The 20,714-nt window shown below is 45.9% G+C and overlaps 1 protein-coding gene across 1 annotated transcript; it reads right to left on the bottom strand.

The window, feature by feature from the left end:
- Positions 1-1,395: 1,395 nt before the first annotated feature.
- On the bottom strand, positions 1,396-18,571 carry LOC119403117 (serine protease 41). The gene is made up of 4 exons (XM_049418182.1): positions 18,521-18,571; positions 12,913-13,013; positions 2,555-2,636; positions 1,396-1,638 (listed from the first exon to the last, which is right to left on the bottom strand). Exons 1-4 carry the CDS (start codon positions 18,569-18,571, stop codon positions 1,396-1,398), a joined length of 477 nt encoding a protein of 158 aa, XP_049274139.1.
- Positions 18,572-20,714: the final 2,143 nt, after the last annotated feature.

The raw sequence follows: 20,714 nt of genomic DNA, 5'->3' as shown, positions 1-20,714 counted from the left end.
CTGAATGTCGGGCCCTACGCTCTGATGTCTCACAACCCATCGTTGCGACTATGGCGTCCACGCACTTGGTCCCCCAGTCGGAACACCACTTTCTGATGTCGCCTCATGACAGTCTCGGCACGATCGGGTGCAGCTAGGCTATACACTGAAGACCGGAGGTTGCGGGCGATGTCTCCACTAGTGGGCGTGGCTTAGCTACTGCACATGCGCGGCTTGACCAAGTAGTGCGGTGTCTGGTCGCTAGAGGACGCGATGCTTACTTCCTCTCTCTTTCTGCATTTCTTTCTCTCTATTTCTCTTTTTCTTATTCTTTCCGTGCTACGCTTTTACTCTCTCCCGTCCTCCTTTTCCTCCTCCTCGCCATACCATCTCTCCTCCTCCTCACTTTCCTCACCCATTCCTCGCCCATTCCTCACCGATTCCATATACTATACACGGCTTTGCGATGCTTTGCCAGCGTGCAAGGATAGCCGAGCGGTTAGGACTCTCGCACTGGATCGAGGGTGCCCGGCTTCGAATCCCACTTCGTCAGGAATTTCGCTGTTTCTCTTTCTTACCATGTTTCTTCTTTTTCTCTTTCTTCCTCTCTCTTTCTTTCTCTCTCTCTCTGTACTCGGTCTTTCACCCGTCAGGGTTATTGCATTTTAATGGAATGCCAACTAGACCAATCCCACTTTACTTTATTTAAGGCCAGGGCGGAACGGTGAGTAGTGGGTTTGGCCCAAATTTGCATATTCTGTAGCACACACCCGCACATGATGATGATAGTTTTTTACGGAGCAGGGACGTTTTCCTGTGAGCTTTAAGAGCTTCGTTGTTAAAGCCCCACTCATGCACTCGGCAGTGTTTCCTCCGAGAGAGGGCCGCAGCTCGTCCGTCACATGATGTCAGTAGTCTGCCCCCATTGGCGCAAGCTTACGTGCATCTGCCTTTGAGCAGTGTGTACCGCTCACTTCAAAATCTGTTCCCCACTATACGTGTGATCAATGACGCCAGTGATGGTGATTCGAAGCAATACAGAAAGCAGGTATCAATGTCGATTCAGACATTCACTAGAGTCTGATACAGCTTTAGAAGTTCCCGGCAATATTTCCTTGAAGGCGGACGCACACAAGACTGAACCTATGCGCACGCAGTCCTGGCTGACGTCATGAGCCGTACGACCGGTGACTCCCGTCTTCGGAAAACACTGCCGGGTGCATAAGCGGGAGTATTTATTTAGTCGTGGAGGCGATAGGCTGCCGCTCTTCGGCCATCTGGGCGGAGCCTCTCCTGACCTCTTAAGTTGTATCCGACTGCAGGAAGGTTCGGTTTGCAGAATTAAGTGTGCATTTGATTCTTCTCTGTTTATTTGTCTGCCATCAACAATTAAGGACAAGAAAGAAGCGCAGCTTCTCAGAGAAACTGGAAGATGGGAGGTGATTGCGGTACGGTGTACGAAGCCAGCTGCAGGGGCACTGCGCTCGAGTAGGCGTTGTCGAAGGAACCCACCTCATGTTTTATCCACGATGTGAACGCTTCGACGCGCGTGTACACTCCCGATATATTCTCTCTTGCGCAGCCGTAACCGAAAGAGACAATGCCCACTTGTACGTAGCGGTCCCCGACAAGAGATATGGCCGGCCCTCCGGAGTCACCCTGAAAAGAGAGTATGGCGTTGAGGACATGCGTGTCTTTGAGAATGATCTTTTCTGCAGCACTGAATTCTAAAGACCACATACATCGTACAGTCTGTTTTGCTATACCGCTGCTTGAGGCACATGCTATAGGAAAGTAATGTTTGTTGACTGTCAATGTGCAGTAAAAGGGTCTTATACTTTAGTAGGTATTCGTGTGTTGTATTCAAGCGGACGGGAGTATGACCTCCGCCATAGCTGATTGGTAGAGCATTGGACGCGTTATTCGAAGGTTGCTGGTTGGGTCCCTGCCAGCTGCAAGTGGTCTGCTCGTCCATTTTAATTTTTAATTTTTTTCTGATTTATATCAGAATTACTACATGTAGGATCCCCTATACTTTCATTGGCTTGATTGTCTGTTTGTTGCTTCTAATTGATGTCGTGCCTAACAAGAACAGAAAACGAGCTTTTAAAATTCCCCTTCCACCACGGTGTTTTAGTGGTTATGGTGCTCGATTACTGACCCGAAGGTCGTTGGACTGAATTCCGGCGGTGGTGGACTTATTTCAATAGAGGCGAAATGCTAGAGGCCCGTGTACTTAGCTATATGTGCAGTTTTTGAAGTTCTTCACTATAGCGCCCCTGATGATCATATCTTGCCGCCCCCTTGCTCCCTGAATATCGTAGAAAAAGTTGGGTGGTTCATGTGTCGGGCACCAAAGAAAAAGTCTAAGCGCGTGCTCATAGGTGTGTGAAAATTGAACATTCTTGCCCAACACGGCGCATTTGACACATTTCCCTCTAATTATTCCGTTTGGTATTGCCGGAACGTTTCGTTGTTTGTTGTAGTGAAACTGTGCTCAAGCTAGGCTTGGCGTCATACGTGGCAAGAGTCGGTGCCCCTCCGGTAGGCGCAGTACATCACGTCACTGTCGTACTGCCAGCTGTAGACGGCCGAACACATTTCGTTCGGCACAACCCTGACAGTCGTATATTGAAGGTGGTTCGTGGACTCTCCGCCTGAAAATTAAAGGAAAAAAGATAACCGGCAGCATGTCACACTTTAACATTTGAAGGCGAAAGCCCGCTGCATCAAGTTATTCAATGCGGTAACCAACTTCCTGCTTCATGCACCTCACGTAGTGTTGGAGTGCCTCAGGGATCCGTTCACCTTTGACCGATCGAAGATATCAACTGATGGCGTCATCATGTGACGTCATCTTATGAGGTCACGATGACGGCAGCAACTGCGACGATCTACGAAGTCATGATGACGTCACTACGGGCCTTTGCCTCTCCACACGGCGCTCACATGGAGAATGCCACGTGGGTTTTTGGACGGGTCTCGTGAAAGTCTCGATAAGTCTCGCGCGGAAGTCTGGTGTAGGCGAGCGCCAACATAGCTACTTAAGGTTTTTGGCTTGAAGAAATGACCCTTGGTTGCGGCAAACACGTGACAAGAATTGAATTTCGAACGGCAGGATTCGCAACAATACGACGATAACTTCGAACTTGTGGTGATAAATTTTGTGTACTATAATTGCGAAAGGATAAAGAGACAGGTTCTATTACCTGCTTTGGTGGCATACTGTGAGCGTTCTTTTTATGCCCAAATATTTCGAATTTACGCATCACAATTAGCAGACCACGTACACAGCATTGTTGAGCTCCGGAACATTTGCTACAAAGCGAATGTGATATGTCTTTTTTAATTCTTTTGTTCACCTTTTTTTTCCTTCGAGTAATCCGGTGGAATGCGCATGCATTATGTTGTATGAGGGCTTCAAATGAATACGCTTAGGACTGTTTCATGAAATAAATGCAGCAGTGATTCAGCGAAGTTGTCAGTTAGCATGTTCACCTCAAACATTTTCTGCTGGAACGCACTAGTAGTAAGCATCCATGGCTTGCGCTCTGAAAAAATTTATAGGTTGTTCACCATAAAAAATCAGGGGCCCTTCTCCTATCAGACAAATGGGGGCAAGAGCTTGCGTATGTATGCGCGACCTACTACTTTTCTTTCTTTCTATCACTGTTGCTTTCTGTTTTTACTATCTGCGGCGTAACCTAAACGGCTCTGACTGGTTGCGGGCTTGGCATGTGGACGTGCCTACAAAGTTGGCATGGTGCCGAACAACTGACGTTCCGGTGCCTGCACGGAAACTTTAGGTGCTGCGTTCATATCCAGGCAGCAATGAAACGTGGAAAGATGAAATCACAAGTGGCCTCGATGAAAGATCAGACTGCCACATCATAAACGGCTGACTGTTGACAAGACCAGGATCGTGAGACCATCGGTTATTGGAAAACTCATAACAAGGTTCGATTGAAAACAGCACGAAAAATCTGTTCTACTGTTGCGGAGCGAACAAGTGAAAATGTGGGCCGCGTGCTTCTGGCTGAGCGTGGCGTTGTCACACATGGCCTGCATATGAGGCATTTGGGTGTGATTTCTACTCAGGTTTTTCTCACTCGTCGTCAGTAAATATACTAATTGCAGGGACATGGACACCATCTTCACAATGACCTCCTCGTCTCCCGAACTTGTGGTATAGGACCTTCAACTGTAATACTGCGAGCTGTGAAGTCTACTATGCAAGCGCACCACATGTGTGAATAGGAGGAACGACGTGTACACAACAGCAACAACGACAAAAGGTCAATGAGCTTGTCAAATTTACAGAAATGTGCTGTGCTTCACCGACATTAAGTTCCATGAGACAATGCCTCAACTTTCATTGTGCAAGGAAGGCTGACAAGTTTCTTTCATTTAGACACCCGTGTGAAAACTTGAAAATGAAGAAAAATTTACGTACTTTATTTACCTTTAATTCTCTTCATAGAGAGTACAAAAAGACAGTGACGTTGAATTAGGTACAGATTAGTTATAGTCGTCTCGACAATTATTTAGAAGTTTGTTGAACGTTTCCCAGCTCGAAGCTTCCCTCAGCATATCGAAAACCAAATCATTAAGCTTCAGTATATTTTCCTGTACTAAGATCTGACTTATAATGCTGATGTTATTTCACGGTATGATTTGTGATGCATGGAAAATTTCAAGGCTACAGAAGTGGATGGTGAGGATTCATATAAATCTAAACTGAATCACACATCACCTTCCTTGAGTCTTCCCCAACCAGCGACTATTGTATCGGTGTCCAAGATGTTGATTGGTGCTTCAGGAATGCATATGGGTCTGGCGTTGCTTCCGAACTGGAATGGCCTTTCCACCTGTATAAAGAGGAGCCGAAATATATTAGCTGAAAGAATGTCTACACTCAATTGGAAAGACAATTTTATGAAGGGATACCTCGCTAGATCCTCCACTCTCAGCCTTAGGACATTCAAAAGGTTGCTAAATTCTTTTAAGGCGAACTGGCCTTTCCTGTCTCATCCATAACGCTATACGTCAGCGCGTGCGCAGACTTTTCCATTCCTTAAGGGAAGCCAAGGTTTACTGCAGAGTCCCCACCTACAGCCCCGACCCTTTTACGTAGGTAGACTTCGAAAGAAAAGAAGCATTGCAATAGGTTCAAAAGTCAAAATGAAGAGATGACGTGCTTCAACAGCTTTTTGGGGCCAAAGGGAGGAAGCAAACAGTTCGTGGAATACATCAGGGCTACTCAGCCGCCATTATCATCAAAAACCAGGGTGACCATGATCCTGCACTTTAGATAATGACGGCATAGTTCGGACTCAGAAAAGAGATGGGTCTGACTTGGCGCCATTCCTCCCTGCTCACATGATTAGTGCGTGCGGTCGCCCCCTCGCTAACTTGTGCGCACGCGCACGCCTCTGACGTTCTTTAGTTATCTTCAATATGCGTCGATGAGCCCAGTCCTTGACGCACTCCTTGAACGTCGTCCCCGTAGTGGTTTGGGAAACGATGGTGATCACGCAAACAAACAAAAATCCTCAAGCTTTTTATTCAGCTCTTGAGGTTTCGGATGTTCACCCGTAAAAAAAAAAGCGAAGCTTGCACTAAGTCGCGCAAGGCTTGAAAAAGAGAAAGTGGATGATTCTGAAATCTAATATGGTTGCTTCTAGGTTGTTGCTAGGCTTTAGCTAGATGGCGCTAGGTTGTTTCTAGGTTGATTCTCAGCACAGAAAATTTCGAGTCAAACCACAAACAGTCACAGACACGACACAAATGTCGAAACAGCAGAAACAGAGACTCGCGCTGAAACCGAGCGTTCATACCTCTCATAGATCTACGGTTACGTCGTCGTTGGCGTATGGCCAGTGTGGCTTCCATTGTTTCGGGGTCTTCTCGCAGCCGCCGTTGCTTTTCCCGTTTTCTAGCAATCTCTCATTGTAGGCACTCGGAGTCGTCGGCTCGCCACCGTCGCTTCGCAGCCATTTCTTGGACTAAGAGTTGCCTTCTTCATTTTTAGTGGACCAGGGGTGAGTAGTGAGGTTTACCCCATTTCTGTGACACATACCCGTTAATGATGATGATGGGTTTTGATACATTGATACACCATAGATTTGTTTTCGAAGTTCATGTTTGAAGATTGACCCACGCAATCTCTTGTGAGATGATGTGTGCATATGCATGAGCTTGATGCGCGTGTATATCACAATGTTAGTTTCAAATAAACGCCAGTTGCAAGTAAAGCGCCAGTCCTTCTGTATGTGTTTCGTCTTCGTCGTTTGCGCTTTTCAAGTTTTCTCTCATATATATAATTACTGCCTTGCGCAAACCGCGCCCGAATCTCTGGGAACCTTCTAGATTATTTCAGAATCTTTTTATAGGCTTTAGCGCGCAAACACATACAGTTGAGTTCATTCTGGAACTGACGCGGCCACCAGCGATAAGGCTCGAATGTTCGATGCCGCATGCATAAATGCCGACACGCCTTACCGCTGAGCAGATTATCGACGGCCGACGCTCTGTTCGCCGCGGTAAGTATACAGCGTGTATCGCTTCCTTACAGTTCGACTTTCTGTTTCCCAGCCACAAGTTCGGCCAAATAAAGATGTTCACCTTGGACACGCCGACTGCTGTCTTCGTCGACGTCACGACCCCGTGACAATATATAGCGCACTGCGGCACGCAGCAGTAAAGTACCATACCACCGACGCCTTTGAATGCAATTCGCCAGAGTTTATAGCCTCTAGATGTCCGTTCACAGTAAGGCAAGGGTGATCGAATGGCAAAACGCCAGGAAGTCGCGGTTACAAGTGATGCGTTCTGCCGTCCGCTTCCCTTCGACGAAGCAACGCGAGATCGCGTGAACCAAATCCTGCACGTCGCAACGACTGCAACGCCTTTGTCTCCAGTGGTGGGCCTCGCGCCCAATACCACAGATCTAAACGCACCACCTTGTTGCTGGAATGACCACTGCGCTAAACACATCCGTGGCGTTGCTGGAATGTGTGATTTCTAACTTAGGGCTGGATGGCGAAAGTGATGCATATGTAATATGCGTATAAGTAAAGAATTTGCACGAAGATCAAAGCCCATGAACTAGCAATCCTTATACCTAAATGCTGAGTAGCGCACTTTGAACGGGGACAAAGGGGACAAGGAGTACACGACCCTCGCTAGTAGCGAGTGTAGCGTCCTTCTTGTCCCCTTTGTCCCCGTTCCAAGTGCGCTACTTCACCAGATAGGTAAAATGATGTCACCAACTAGACCAGCTCTAAGCCTTTTTGGACTAGAAAAGACCTATCCTTGGTACCACGAGGTTGGTCGTGCCTTTGCACGTCAGCAGCGACAATAAAATGCCCTGTACAACCAATACGACCAACTATATAATAGAATCTGACATTACTTGCGTGTTGATGGCGCACATGCAATGCTCATTCGTTCGGGGTTGTTCTACGGTAATTATGTGAGCGCTGCGTGTGCAGCTTACTTGTCTACAGTGCGCTAGAATCCATGACTTAATCGGTACTGTGGCGAGTGTGTTCTAACTGCGTGCGTAGATAAGTAAGCATAAACGTAACACAAGGAAAGGCGCTATGTGCATTGTTCAAGCTCAACCTTAGGGTAAACACAGTTGGCATGCTTAAAATAAAACTGCAACATACCGTTAAGACGGCGATGTCATTAGCGTGTCTTCTTCCGTGACTGTACTGGGGATGGGGAACCATATTGGTCACGGGGAGGATTTTGGCGCGTTCCCAATCGCTGTTTCCATAGTAGGCGTCAATTCTGACCGCTTTTTCGAAAATGCTGCGAGACCACAGGAAGAGAAACATTTTCGTTTTTTTTTTTGGCGAACGGATGCGATTATATTCATGTGGGCTAAACGAATCGGGAATTGACCAATTCATTCGCCTTGACAAAGTGGGGCAGCAATGACATTGTGAAAATGAGTCTTCTGTAATATGGCGATCTTTTTGGTCAAAAGCGGTTCTTAGTAGGACAAAAAAAACATGGCGGAGCTTGCCCTAAACCACGCAAGGCTTGAAACAGCCAAACGGGACGATTATGAAGGCTAATCTGGTTTATTCTAGGTTGTTTCTAGGTTTTAGCTAGGTGACGCAGGTTATAGATTGCTTCTAAGTCGTTGGTAGGCTTTAGGTTTACCCAGACATACCCGTTTTTTTCGCAGCCATTTGTTGGGGTTGCCTTCTTTTTAGTGGAGTAGTGGGATTTACCCAATTTCTGTGGCACATAAACATTTATGATGTTGATAGTTTTCTGGATCAACTCACAAGTAACGATTAGCCAAACACCTTCGCTGTTAAAAAAGAAGACTTTAGGCGACCTTTACGTTCCATCTGAGTGTCTTTAATGGCGCTACATCCTGGCATTTGCTGAACATTTGGTTCACTTGGGTAGACATCAGAATGAAAGAAGATTGTTATGTAGCGGGTATGCGTCATTATGGTGGCGCAATTCCGCAAAAGAACAGTGGGCTGTTCAAATAATTTAAGTGCACTTGAAGAGTTGAGCTGCGCTTCCGTCTGCGTGGATCCGCAACCAACTCCGCCACTAGCACCATCACGCTGCCGAAGCGGATTGCATAGGCCAATCAGAAATTAGCGCATGGTTGAGATCTGCTCCAACAGGTGCTGCAACGTTCCCAGATATCCTCCAGAAACCAGTTTTACCTTTCAGTAGTCATTCGGTTGATTTTCATTAATTATCCTGACATTTAATTGGCTCTTAACTAAATTTATTATCCCATGTACAGTATACAACTCTTAACTTGAACAATCACATCCTTTTTATATGACTTTTCTTATTTTATATGAGAGAAGGCGCTGGCGCTGTTATCAGGAGTTGCCCTTCGGATTCGCTCTGACACGGGCGCGTGTCGTTCGCTCGTAGGAAGAAGAGTGGGAATTGAAGGAGTACCAACGCGCACAAAAGCTCGAATAATAGCAAAAACGACGTGAAGCCGCTGCCGCAGAACGTGCAGCCGTGGTCGCTCGCTTTCCTGACGTTTCTTTTTAGTACCTCCAAGTCTACCCATGTTTGTTCTCTGATTCACTGTGGTGTCCTCCTATCGCTTAGAGTTACGCCCATCATCACTCGTTCCATCGTACGCTGCGTGGTCTTTAACTTCTAGAAAGAAATAGTTCATAGAAATAATAGAAATAACATAGAAATAACTTCATAGAAAGAAATAGAAAGAAGTAGATACGAAAGATAGAAAAAAAAATCAAGACAGAAAAAGAAAGAAAGAGAGAAATACAGAGAAACGAAGAAAGGGAGAGAAAGAAGCAAAGATAGCGAGAAAGAAATGGAAGAAACGAAATAAGGATAGAAAGAACGAGAAAGAGAAATTGATAGAGAAAGAATTAAATGAAAAGAGAAATTCAAAATATGTAAAAGAAACAGAGCAAGAGAAAAAGAAGAAAGATAGAAATAAAAAAAAAACATGGCTGATTCCTCCGTCATAAGAATGGATATAACACGAAAGTGAAACATATCTAAACAGAAGTAGTGCTTATTCTGTAATGATTTATGAGAGCTTGAATAATGCCTATTCGTGTTTGGCAGGTATAGCACCGATTCGCGTGGATGCACCCATGTTGACGCCTAGTTCGAAGAGGTTCTTAGCTTGAGCCGCAAAACGCGTGCGTCCCGCTGGCCTCTGTCTCGCTCCACCAAGGCACGACATTCGCCCGTCGAAATCGTGTCCTTTCTGCAACGCGTATTGCGGCAGTTTTGTTAGTCGGTGCTCTCGCAATCGAAGTAGTCGGCGGCGGAGAAATCCCGTTGGTGCATGTGGAAGCCGCACTACTTGGATGTGCCGGCGCACGCTCACACGAAGCGAAAGGCAGAGAACGTAACTGCGTCTAGGGTGCCTCGGCGACGCCAGCGCGGCCAGTGTCCCTCGCTGGTATCGAAACGCTTTAACCATGACCTACGATATCGCACGCAATCTCGGAGTAAGCGCTAGTAAGTGTCGATCGTGACGCATTACTTCTTTTCACCTCTCACAGACGGCGGCACCACCCCCGCTCCGCCCCACCTATCTACACCGCCAACAGAGAGCACCGTGCAAGAGAGAATGTGTGAAAGATATAAGGCGCGTTCGTGAGGTGTCCAGCATCTGCGAATCTAGCTTGACAAATGTTGACTACAAAATTTTTGCTAAGATATTATCAAATCGGTTACAGTTTGTGATGTCAATACTTATTGGTTCTCATCAGACATGTGGAATTAGGGGTCGCTCCATACAAACAAATATTCACATCGCTCGAACACTTCTTCAGTATTGCTACAGTTGTCAAGGACAGCTTGCTATGCTACAGGTAGACCTTGCCAAAGCTTTTGACCGTGTTAGTCATTCCTTTCTGTTTTCCCTTCTGCAACATGCAAATGTTGGCTCTGTTCTGCTGGAAGGCGTTAAACTTTGTTACAATGACTGTTCAACGCGACTAATTATTAATGGCCATCTGTCAAAACCGGTATCTATTTGCTCTTCTGTAAAGCAAGGCTGCCCAATGTCCCCACTGCTGTTCGCACTTTATCTTGAACCGCTATGCCTGAGCATAATACGATCGAATAGTATTCGCGGCTTCAATATATTAGGCAATGAAGTTAAGGTATTGGCTTATGCAGATGACGTAGCTTTCTTTTGCTCAGACAAACGAAGTATTGAGAATGTGGTATCTACAATAAGTAAATTCGGCATTGTATCAGGTGCTCGTTTAAACACATCTAAAAGTTTAGGATTATGGTTTGGATCATGGGGTAGTACGCCGGAGAAGTTCGCAGGAATTAATTGGACTCGTATTCCACCAAAGTACCTCGGTGTGCCGCTAGATGCGTACAGATTCAGCGCACGATACTGGAAAGAACGTGTTCCTAAGCTTGAACGACAGGCCCAGACTTACGTTCCACATCGCCTTTCCATCTTTGGGAGAGCTAAAGCTTGCAATACATTTTTAGCCACAAAGCTATACTATGTATTGCAACTTATTCATTGCGCTCGATCTTACATACAGCGCTTTCATCGGACTTTCGCAACTTTCGTGTGGTCTTCGACGTTTGAACCAATGAGACGGGATAACCTATTCAGGCCAGTTAAGGAGGGAGGGCTGGGTTTAGTTCATTTATATCTATGGCAAATTGTTTCACGGTTCTACTTTTTTCGCGACAGTTCGCATCCCATTATTCGATCATTCTTGCAGATTACGTTTGTTAATGCTTTACCTGACTTGATTGTTTCCTCAGATTTCTCTGTACGCCCGTGTTTGTGGGGATTTATGCAGGAAGTTTTCATCGCTGTACGGTTTCTCAAGGTCCGGTTTTCCATAGAATATCTATACACAGTATCACGCAAGCGACTCTACAAGGATTTGTTATCCATGCTTTTTCCACCTCCACTTTACCGCTCATTATATTCTCACCTTCCAGGACATGATGTACTAAAACGAGTTCGGAAAATGCATCTTTCTCCTGATACAAAAACCTTCTTTTACAAACTCCATACTGATACACTGCCGGTGAAATCATGGTTGCAGAGGAAAGGTATTTTTGTTTCTTCAGTTAACTGTCGTCTCTGCGATGTACCAGAGACAGTAGAACACTGTTTTATTAGCTGCAAAGATGCCATTCTATTTTGGGACATCCTTCAACGAACTGTTCAAAAATATTTTAACATTAACTCGCATACTATACGTTACCTTCTCCCAACGTCTCTTGATGAAGTGCCCTTTGACATGTTTTTCCTTATGGGACTGCACAGTCTGTGGAAAACGCGCATGCAAGACCGTAATGCAGAACTAACCACTGCTTCAAGTATGCATTTCATGCGTATGGCTCTCCATCTAAAGGACATTTACGAAGAACTTGACATCACACCAGACTGGCACCCCATCTTGATGAGGTGTTCATCCTTACCAGCCTCCACGTGTAACAAGCTTTGAAGAGTGACTTTTCCTGCTTCTCTGGACTTGCACAGTATATATGCATGTAAGCTTTTGAATGCTTGTGCAGTGCTTGTGCGATTATTGTCGCTAAGTGAATGCATCACTACGTCATAGCGTTTGTGATAATTTCAAATACGCATTATAATAAATACCATGAAAGAAAAAAAAAAAAAAGAATCTAGCTTAGTTGGTTTGGTGTCGTGCGCTTACCGTCGCGGCCGCAGCGTCGTGGGTTCGATTCGCAGCGGCGGATCTATCTCTTGGTTATTTTTTTCTTTCTCACTCGACGTCCATTTTATGAACGTCATATCTGGTAACGGAAGTACTTGGTGGAGCCCGGAATAAAACACTTTTGTGTTAATAAAGCGAAAAAAGAAAGGCCACCCAGCTGTACTTTTCCTTCAGGCTTGACACCACTGGCGGGAAGCTGCTATAATTTTTTTTGTTATCCTCCAGGATTCTGGCCCACATGTTAAAACTGCCAAAATCTATGATATTAGAGCCCGCGGAAATTTCTAGAATGATGAGCTGTGAGGCGACGCTCGCAAGATGTTTACACGTGTAAAAAGTCCATTATTAAATCTACTCGATGCTTACTGTCGAGAGTGTGGCATTGTCCTCGAGATAATGCAACCAGTTAACGGGGGATGTGTCCGGGAGCAGCATGATGAAAAGTGAGGAATGAACTCGTTACGTAAATAGTTACCTCATTATGTACCTAGTTACGTAAATCATGTTGGTTACGTAGTGAGCGTATAGCTCTGTCTTGTTGGTTTTCGTTTTCAAGCTAGCATGCAATTAGTGTTCGGCAGAATGAGTTGGACAGGGAATCAGCCATAGCATTTCAACAACGGGTTCACAATAGCTTCTGTTAACGCAGTCATATCGCCGCAAGTGCATCATAGCCGCGTGCTTGTTTGTTGACTACAAAGTAGTTAGAATAAAGGCTACTCACGGATAGAGGCAGTGCGCAGCGGTGAGAATGTGGCGCTTGGTTACGATGCTTCCCCCGCATTCGAACGCCTCGCCAGACCTGTCGTGAACCACGAGGTATACCTGAACAACGAAGAACACGGGGAACCGTCAATATGTTTATGTGGGAGGGGGGAAGTGAAGGTTGGGGTTTCAACTCCTCCTAAGATGTTTAAACTATGCATGTGTATGTATACGCGGAAACGGACGTGCGCAGGGTTGTTCATTAAGGGGGAGGGGGAATGTTGCCTCGCAGCGCATCACGCCACCTCCCACCCAATTGCCGATTCTGGAAGAAAAGAATCTTCGCAAGTGGAGAGCTGAAAATTTAGCAATTACGTGCTCCTCACAACGGATTGGCATTGGTTCCCGGCTTCGCAAATAAACAGTGCTTGGAATGCAACGTCAGGGGTTCTCGGCCGTCACTAGTGTTAAAATCTTGTGTGGCAATAGCCCTGCACCAGGCCCGTAGCCAGCCCCCCCCCCCCCCCCCCTCCCGATATTTTGATGACACGTGGTGTTTTATCGAAAATAAATCATGAAAATAGGCGTTTTTCTCAAATAGTCAAGGCTTTCAGCAAGTGGCCCCCCCCCCCCCCGAAAAAAATTCCTGGCTACGGGCCTGCCCTACACATTAAACATTACCTTTAGCGTCCCGATTTGTCGCAACCTGCGTAACGATTATCACGAGCAGCTGCTTGCAACAGTCATTATAGTAAAACGACAACAAAAAATTTGTCGCGTTTCAATCCGTTAGTAGTGGCCATGAAGTGCGGTTCAATCCCCCTCCCTCTAAACAAAAAAGAAATGCAAGACATTTCTGGCTATGGCCCTGCGACAGGTCCATAGTCGGATACAACTTTAGAAGTCAGCGGCATTTCCTCCTCAAAGGCGTATGAACACAAGCCTGCACCAATGGGCGCGCACTCGGGACTGACGTCATGAGCGGGATGGCCGGTTGCCCCGCCTTCGGAGAACATCGGCGCGTGCATGAGCTGGACTATTTCTTTAGTCGCGGAGGCGATCAGCTGCCGCGCTTCGGTCGTTTGGGCGGGGCCTCTCCTGACTTCTTAAGTTGTATCCGACTATAGATCCCAACAGGAGTTTGACCAGCTCAAGGAAGGAAGGAAGGAAGAAACAAGCGGAAAGACAGGGAGGTTAGCCAGTTCCAGTGCTGGGCAGTATCGAAGATACATGTATCATAGATACTATCTTAGATACTCTTTGGGTATCTTGTATCTGTATCGCGATACGTCCCGCAAAACGAGTATCTGTATCTGTATTTCCAATACATTCAACAATGTATCTAGTATCTTAAGCTACAAGATACTTCTATAGAAACACCCCCGAGCGAAACAATAAACGTCTGCTGAACTCCGCTTCTCCAGCTGATACTGCTACCACTAAGCCATCAAAATAAAACTAGGTGACAGTGACATTCTTGTATTTTTCCGCCAGAGTGCTTCAGCGAGCACATGCTATTAGGTCTACGCGTCCCCATTGGTGGAGCAGAGTCACGTGATGGCACTCGGGCCATCTCGACAAAAACTAGCGCGCGAAAGTCTACGCGCATCCGACCTTTTGTTTTCTCGATGTTTACTTTCTTTGTAGTTGTGTCAGTTTTATGACATTTGTTCGTTGCCACGGTACTGTGTTGCGTACTCCAATGCGTGCGGCGTCTTCCGCTCAAATTCTGATGTGTCGTTATCGTTATCGATAGTGTCGTCATCGAAGTTTTTCTCACGTTGTGCTTCGTTTTCAGTCTCAGGAATGCAAGAATGGGGTTGCTTTGCGTCCCGCTACTGTCACACATCAGCTATTAGTGATGTATCATGGATGTAAGCTTCACTTACATACGACGAGATTCACTTATATACAAATGAGGTAATACCATCGCACCCCCGTTGCCGATGCTAGATACAGTAGAACGAGACGAGCATTCACGAAACAGAAGATATTTCGGCGCACTGTATCTTTGTACTTCCTGCTGAATCATTCAAGAAGTTCTTTTAATGATAATTTGACCGTTAGTACAGTGCTCTCTTTGCTGTCCTCCGTTTGCATTACCTGGGCTTCTGTATAGTTTTTGCCCGCCTGTTTACTGTAATATTTCTTTTGTAACCTGTTCCTAAATTCCTTCCCTGCTTTATTTTTATTTTTTAATTGCTACTATTCCCATATATAGATTCCATGTGAGTTTACCGTTATGTAAAGGCGATGATGAGGACAAAAGTAGAATAATCTGAGCGTGCCTAGAGTATACCGTAACAAAAATTCTGCTTATGATTTAGTAAAATAGCGAAATTGAGTTTGCATTATAATGAATGAAATTATTTAAAAAAATAAACAAAATGTTAGGACGGGGATTTAAGAAACATAATAATAAGCACTCCGTTGTCCTCATGAGCGTCCCCACGAGCCGTTTCATGCTATTTTCTATAGGCACTGAGTTTTCTCTTGGCTCACCTTAAGATCTAAGTTGACGATTCATCATGCTCTATTGTCATAATTTTTAGGGGTGCCGCCTGTATCGTGTTTATACAGGGTTCTTCACGTAACTGGAACCAAATATTTACAAAGAAGTGGTTAACCTCAACTGAATAAAACCAACGACATGGTTTATCGTCATGTAGTAAACCATGTCGTATTTTTATATATCGCTTAATTTGTTAATTCACTAAGATGAATTATGCCACATGTATAATATTCACTTTAGGGCCAAGTGCGTTTCGTTACTTTGTAGAGGGCATTCCAAAACAACCGAGCCAACTTTTTGTGGAAACGTACAGGGGGGATGGAAAGAAACGCAAACAGTGCGGCATCTCAATTCTCCACTGTTTCGCATTTCTTTTCAAGCTATTGCAGCCTGGATGGTAATAAAAGCCAATAGTCTTCCATTATACAATCAAGAACCATTCTAGCATCTTTTTATTGTCACTAAGGTCGCAGCGTGAGGAAAACAGCGCGCAACACTCTTCAAATTTCTTTCCATCCCCACTGTACGTGCTACGTACTGACTTTTTCAGGCACATAAAGAAAGCCGGAGAAATATTACGACGTTACTGCCTTCGTGCGCTACCGTACTGCAGCGCTCTCAAACGTGCATCGAGCGCAACGACCGGCAAGTGGACCGCGCCAAAATGACAAAATGAGCGGTCGCTCATCGGCTCCACAGTGCGTCCGCATTTCTGACGGCCGCACACGGCAAGTCTCTGAGAAGCGATAGGCTCAAGGTTCGCGCGCCGGTTGTTTCGGTGGAAGCACGTTTGAGAGCGCTGCCGTACGGTAGCGCATGAGCGCAGTCACGTGGTTTGATTTCATTCACCACGCAGCATGTACGACGCCAAAAAAGTTTTATCGGTCGTTTTTAAATGCGCTCTATTACGTGACGAAGCGCACTTGGCCTTAAAGGGAATATTTAAAATGTTGCATAATTGCACTTAGTTAATTAACGAATTCAGCGCTATACAAAAATACTACAACGAGCGCCACATGACGGTAGACTATATGCCGTCAGTTTCATTCAGTCGCGGTTAACCACTTCTTTTTTAAATATTTGGTTCTGCTTACGTGAAACGTGTATACTTATTCAATATGATTGTTTAATACTGAAGCGCCCTGCTATTTCGCTTATATTCGTTTTCCTTGTTTAGGCCACCGTATTTTTTTGTTTGTTTTTTTACTTTTAGAAATCAACAGGTAGCAGAGCTAGAAGTGGTAATAGTGTGAATAGCAGCGATATCTTGCGACGCTTTGTGTCGGTATATATACTATACGTCTGAGGCGTTTCTGGGTGGCACAACTCCGCTCAAAGAAATGGTACAAGATTGGACGTTAGCGAATATGTTGCTAACGAACGCTTTACGCCAGCTGATAAGTAGAATATGAAAACCCGTTGCAGTTTTATGTCCTGAGTTAATTTTGAGCGCTTACTCTGTAGTTATCATCTTCAAACGATTTGGTTAGTAACAGCTTTATTGATAGTCCTGCAGAGCTTTCGCCGACCGGGCCTTATTAGGTCTCCCACGTAGGGACGTCGAGGCCTTGCCTCACCGCCGCCTCGCGTGCCTGCTACATCCCAAACTTGGTCGCCGATGCTGGGGCTGCGCAAGGCAGCGGCCCACCGCGGCGGAAGGGTTCCGGAGTTAGCACCTTGAGGGTTTTTGTAACAGTCCCAGAGCATGTGAGTTCGACCTCAGTGTGGCAGACCTTGCATATATTTTTCGGGTATGTGTTCGTATCTGTTACACTGCGCGGGGTTGGGGTACGTGCGCGTCTGCAGTTGTGTGAGGGCCGCCGCCTGCGTCCTGTTCAGCAAACGATGCATGACAAGAAATATCGCTACCAGCGTTGCTGCTCTACAACTGTCGGGTGATGCGGTATTGCGAAAACGGTAATACGCTTATGGACAAGGTAAGACTGCAGAGCGACAATCACGACATCGTGCGGAAGCTTCGTAATGGTGCTCTTGCAAATAGATGGCAACCCGCTAGCTGATCGCCAAGTAGAGCAGCGACACCCATCAATTACAAAAGTGTCAAGCAAAAACCACTGACAGCGCAGTGTATAAAGAGCTGCCATTTTAAACAGCCAAAGAAGTCTGAATAAGTTGTCTCGGAATGAAACGAGTATAATTTCAGCAAGAGGGATAGAGCTTTCGAGATACAAACAGGCATTTCAATAAAATTATACAGAGTTGGTCACATTAAGAAATTTTCCAGTAAACACTTTTGTAAATAGGTCCTTGCTGCTTCACTATATCGATCTATATTGGTAAATTTGCAAATGTATCGAAGTATCTTAAGATACAATTGGGAAGTATCGTATCGGATACAATTATTGCGCTAGTATCTTGTATCTGTATCTCAAATACTTCTTGCCAGAGTATCTTGTATCGTATCGCGATACAATTTCAAAGTATCTTTGCCCAGCCCTGGCCAGTTCTTAGATCGGCTGGCTACCCTGTGCTGGGGGAAGGGGTAAGGGAGAGAAAAGATGATAGAAGAGAGATGCTACAAAAAAAAAAGGAGAGCAAGGAAAGGAAAAAAAGAGAAGAGCAAAACAAAAAGGAAACGAAAATATGACACTGCTTAGAGTTTGTCTCTAAGACCAGTTGTCCGCAAGGAGCGCAATAATGCTTTTAAAGCCAAGGAACAGCTCAAGGAACACAGAAGGGAGATCAGGCCCTTTGATCAGCTCTGTTTATGTTAAATCGTGTCACGTAGCTTCCAAACGGCCCAGGAAAGAACAGAGGTGTGTGGAGACACAGGGAAGCTAACGAGCTCAGAATAACCTGTATTCTACCGTACACTGGGGAAAGGGAGGTTTAGTTTGAAAGCTAGGGGTGTAAAGAGAGAGAGAGAGAGTGAGCGCACACTGCAAACAGCCCAAACGCAGGCAGTACTTTAAAAGGCCCCTGACCAGGTTTTGGCATTGCAAAAAAAAAAAAGAGAGAAATAAAACGTGGTGCGTAGATTTGACGGTTACCAGCGTGTTTGCATTGTGTGAAACGGCAACTCGTCCGCACTCTGTCGCTCGACGATCCGCGACCTGAATGTTCACACGCAGAAATGCCATGGCGCGTGACCCACAGCTTGCGACGTCCCCGCAGTCGGTGGCGGTGACGTCTGAAAGTCATCCATGGCTAAACGCGCAATGTCGCCACTTGGACTGCGGTAAGAAGAAGAAAAGGGAGAGATATATATAGAGAAGGAGAGGCTCATTGCGAGAGCATGATGCGATCCGTCGGAACCATAGCGTTTCCTGGAATATTTACTTGAGGAAACTGTGGCGCTGCGGTCGTTCAGCCGCCGCAGGAATGATGCGTAGTTCGTGGATTTACCATAGTTTTCGTGCTTGCGGCTTCGAACACACTTGTGGCTTGTGGCTTGGCTTTTGTTTCTCATAAACGACTAACTGTGTTTTTTTCTTTTGTGTTGGTGTTTGGCTTTTGTTTCTGACAAAAGAATGGCTCGCTGTGAAACAGAATCGCAAGTTGGGCTAATTGGTGCTTGTTCATTTTCGAAGAAAAACAGCGCACATAAAGATGTGGACAAAAAAGAGAGGGAACACACACAGCGCTCGTGAACCTCACGAGTCTAAAAGGGGTAAAGGTGACGAAGTGAGACCGCTCAACGTTTGCGGAGCTTCATGAACTTCGTCTTGCGACAAAGCGGCTCTAGGCCATTTGGAGCCAAAAGAACAAAACTTAGGCAAATCCATGCACTAGCCATCATTCCCATGTCTGCTGAAGTGCTATGCGTTGCAGCGCCCGTGGACACTAGCGCCAGATTTCGCTCTGGTGTAATCTTATGAAACTCTATGGTCGGAACCGCAGCGGTGCTCAGCGGTTATAGCGTCCGCCTCTGATGAGGAAGGCATTGGCTTCGATTCCTAGCGGCGCACAGTGTCTTGGTCCCTCATTTTCCGAAATGGTGGCCTCTCCTTTCTTCTCTCTCCTTCCCCTCTCCCAACGGCGCTGCCCTGTGGTTCGTTGTGGGTTACAGATGTAATCGTACTTTGTATGCTCGAACCACGAGTACTGCAGAGAAGGGACGCCGCCTGCAGGGTGGCTCATTATGCCTTAGCGCCCGCCTCCCGATTGTCTCGTAATGGAGTTTTTCTTAAAACTGCCATGTATGAATCTTTCTGTAAAATTTTCATTTCCGTGAAACGCTACCGATATGGCGCCTTTTATTTTTCACTTAGAACCAAGTCCGCAGCGGTTGTACTGTGGTTAGGGTGTTCGGCTGCAGATAGGAAAGTCGTGGCTTGGATCCCACCCTCGGCGGTCGCATTTTGATGCCGGTGAAATGCTAGAGGACGGTGTACTGGGCGATGTCAGTGCAGGTTAAAGAACACCAGATGGTCAAAATATTTGTAGCCCCCACCCCCCTTGCGGCGTGCCTCATATAATGATGGTTTTGGAATGTAAAACCACAGGAATTATTATTATTAGTTAGAACCAAATTTGGTGAGGGGCCCTATAAATGGAGCCTTGAATAAGCAGGCATCCTTAAGACAATGATTATAGTTGTTTGGTGGCGAGGTAATGCTTTTGCGAACCTCTATGAAACATACGTTTTCTTTAAACACCGAAATAAAAGTTGTTTTCATTCATTCTCGAAAAACCGAAGCCGCCGACGTGCCTCAGCTCGGCTGTTGCTCGGCTCGGCATTTAACCCAAAAATGCTGCTTCGTTCCCTGCCACGGCGGTGGCATTTCGATCTAGGCGAATTGCCAGAAACCCGTGAACTGTGCGATGTCCGTGCACGGTACAGAACGCCAGCTGGTCAAATTTATATGAAGCCTTCTACTACGGCGCCTCTCATAGCTCGATGTGTTTTGGGATATTATTGCTGATAAACTAACTGTCAAAGCAGGACGAAACCTTTAGCATCAGTATATGCCCGCGTTTTCCACCTGCGTTTGACATGCGCGGTATTGAACGAATGTTACACACTTGTAGACACGATAGCTGTTCACCCACGGAGTAATAATAATGTCTGGTGTTTTACGGCCTAAAACCGCGATATAATTACGACGGAAGCCTAAAACAGGACTCCGGAAAGTTCGACCATCTGGTGTTCTTCAACGTGCACTGACATCATACAGTACACGGGCCTCTACCATTTCGCCTCCACCGATATGCGACCGCCGCCGCAGGTATCGAACCCGTGACCTTCGGATTAGCAGCCGACTACCATAGCCACTGATCCACCCTGGCGGACTTGACCCATGGAAGAATATGGCCACCAGTAGGACGCTAGAGGTGAAATGTTTCAT

This window comes from Rhipicephalus sanguineus, chromosome 8 (assembly GCF_013339695.2).
Source record: "Rhipicephalus sanguineus isolate Rsan-2018 chromosome 8, BIME_Rsan_1.4, whole genome shotgun sequence".
Lineage (NCBI taxonomy): Eukaryota > Metazoa > Arthropoda > Arachnida > Ixodida > Ixodidae > Rhipicephalus > Rhipicephalus sanguineus.
Note: the sequence above shows the minus strand (reverse complement) of the source record. Positions and strands in the feature narration are given on the sequence as shown.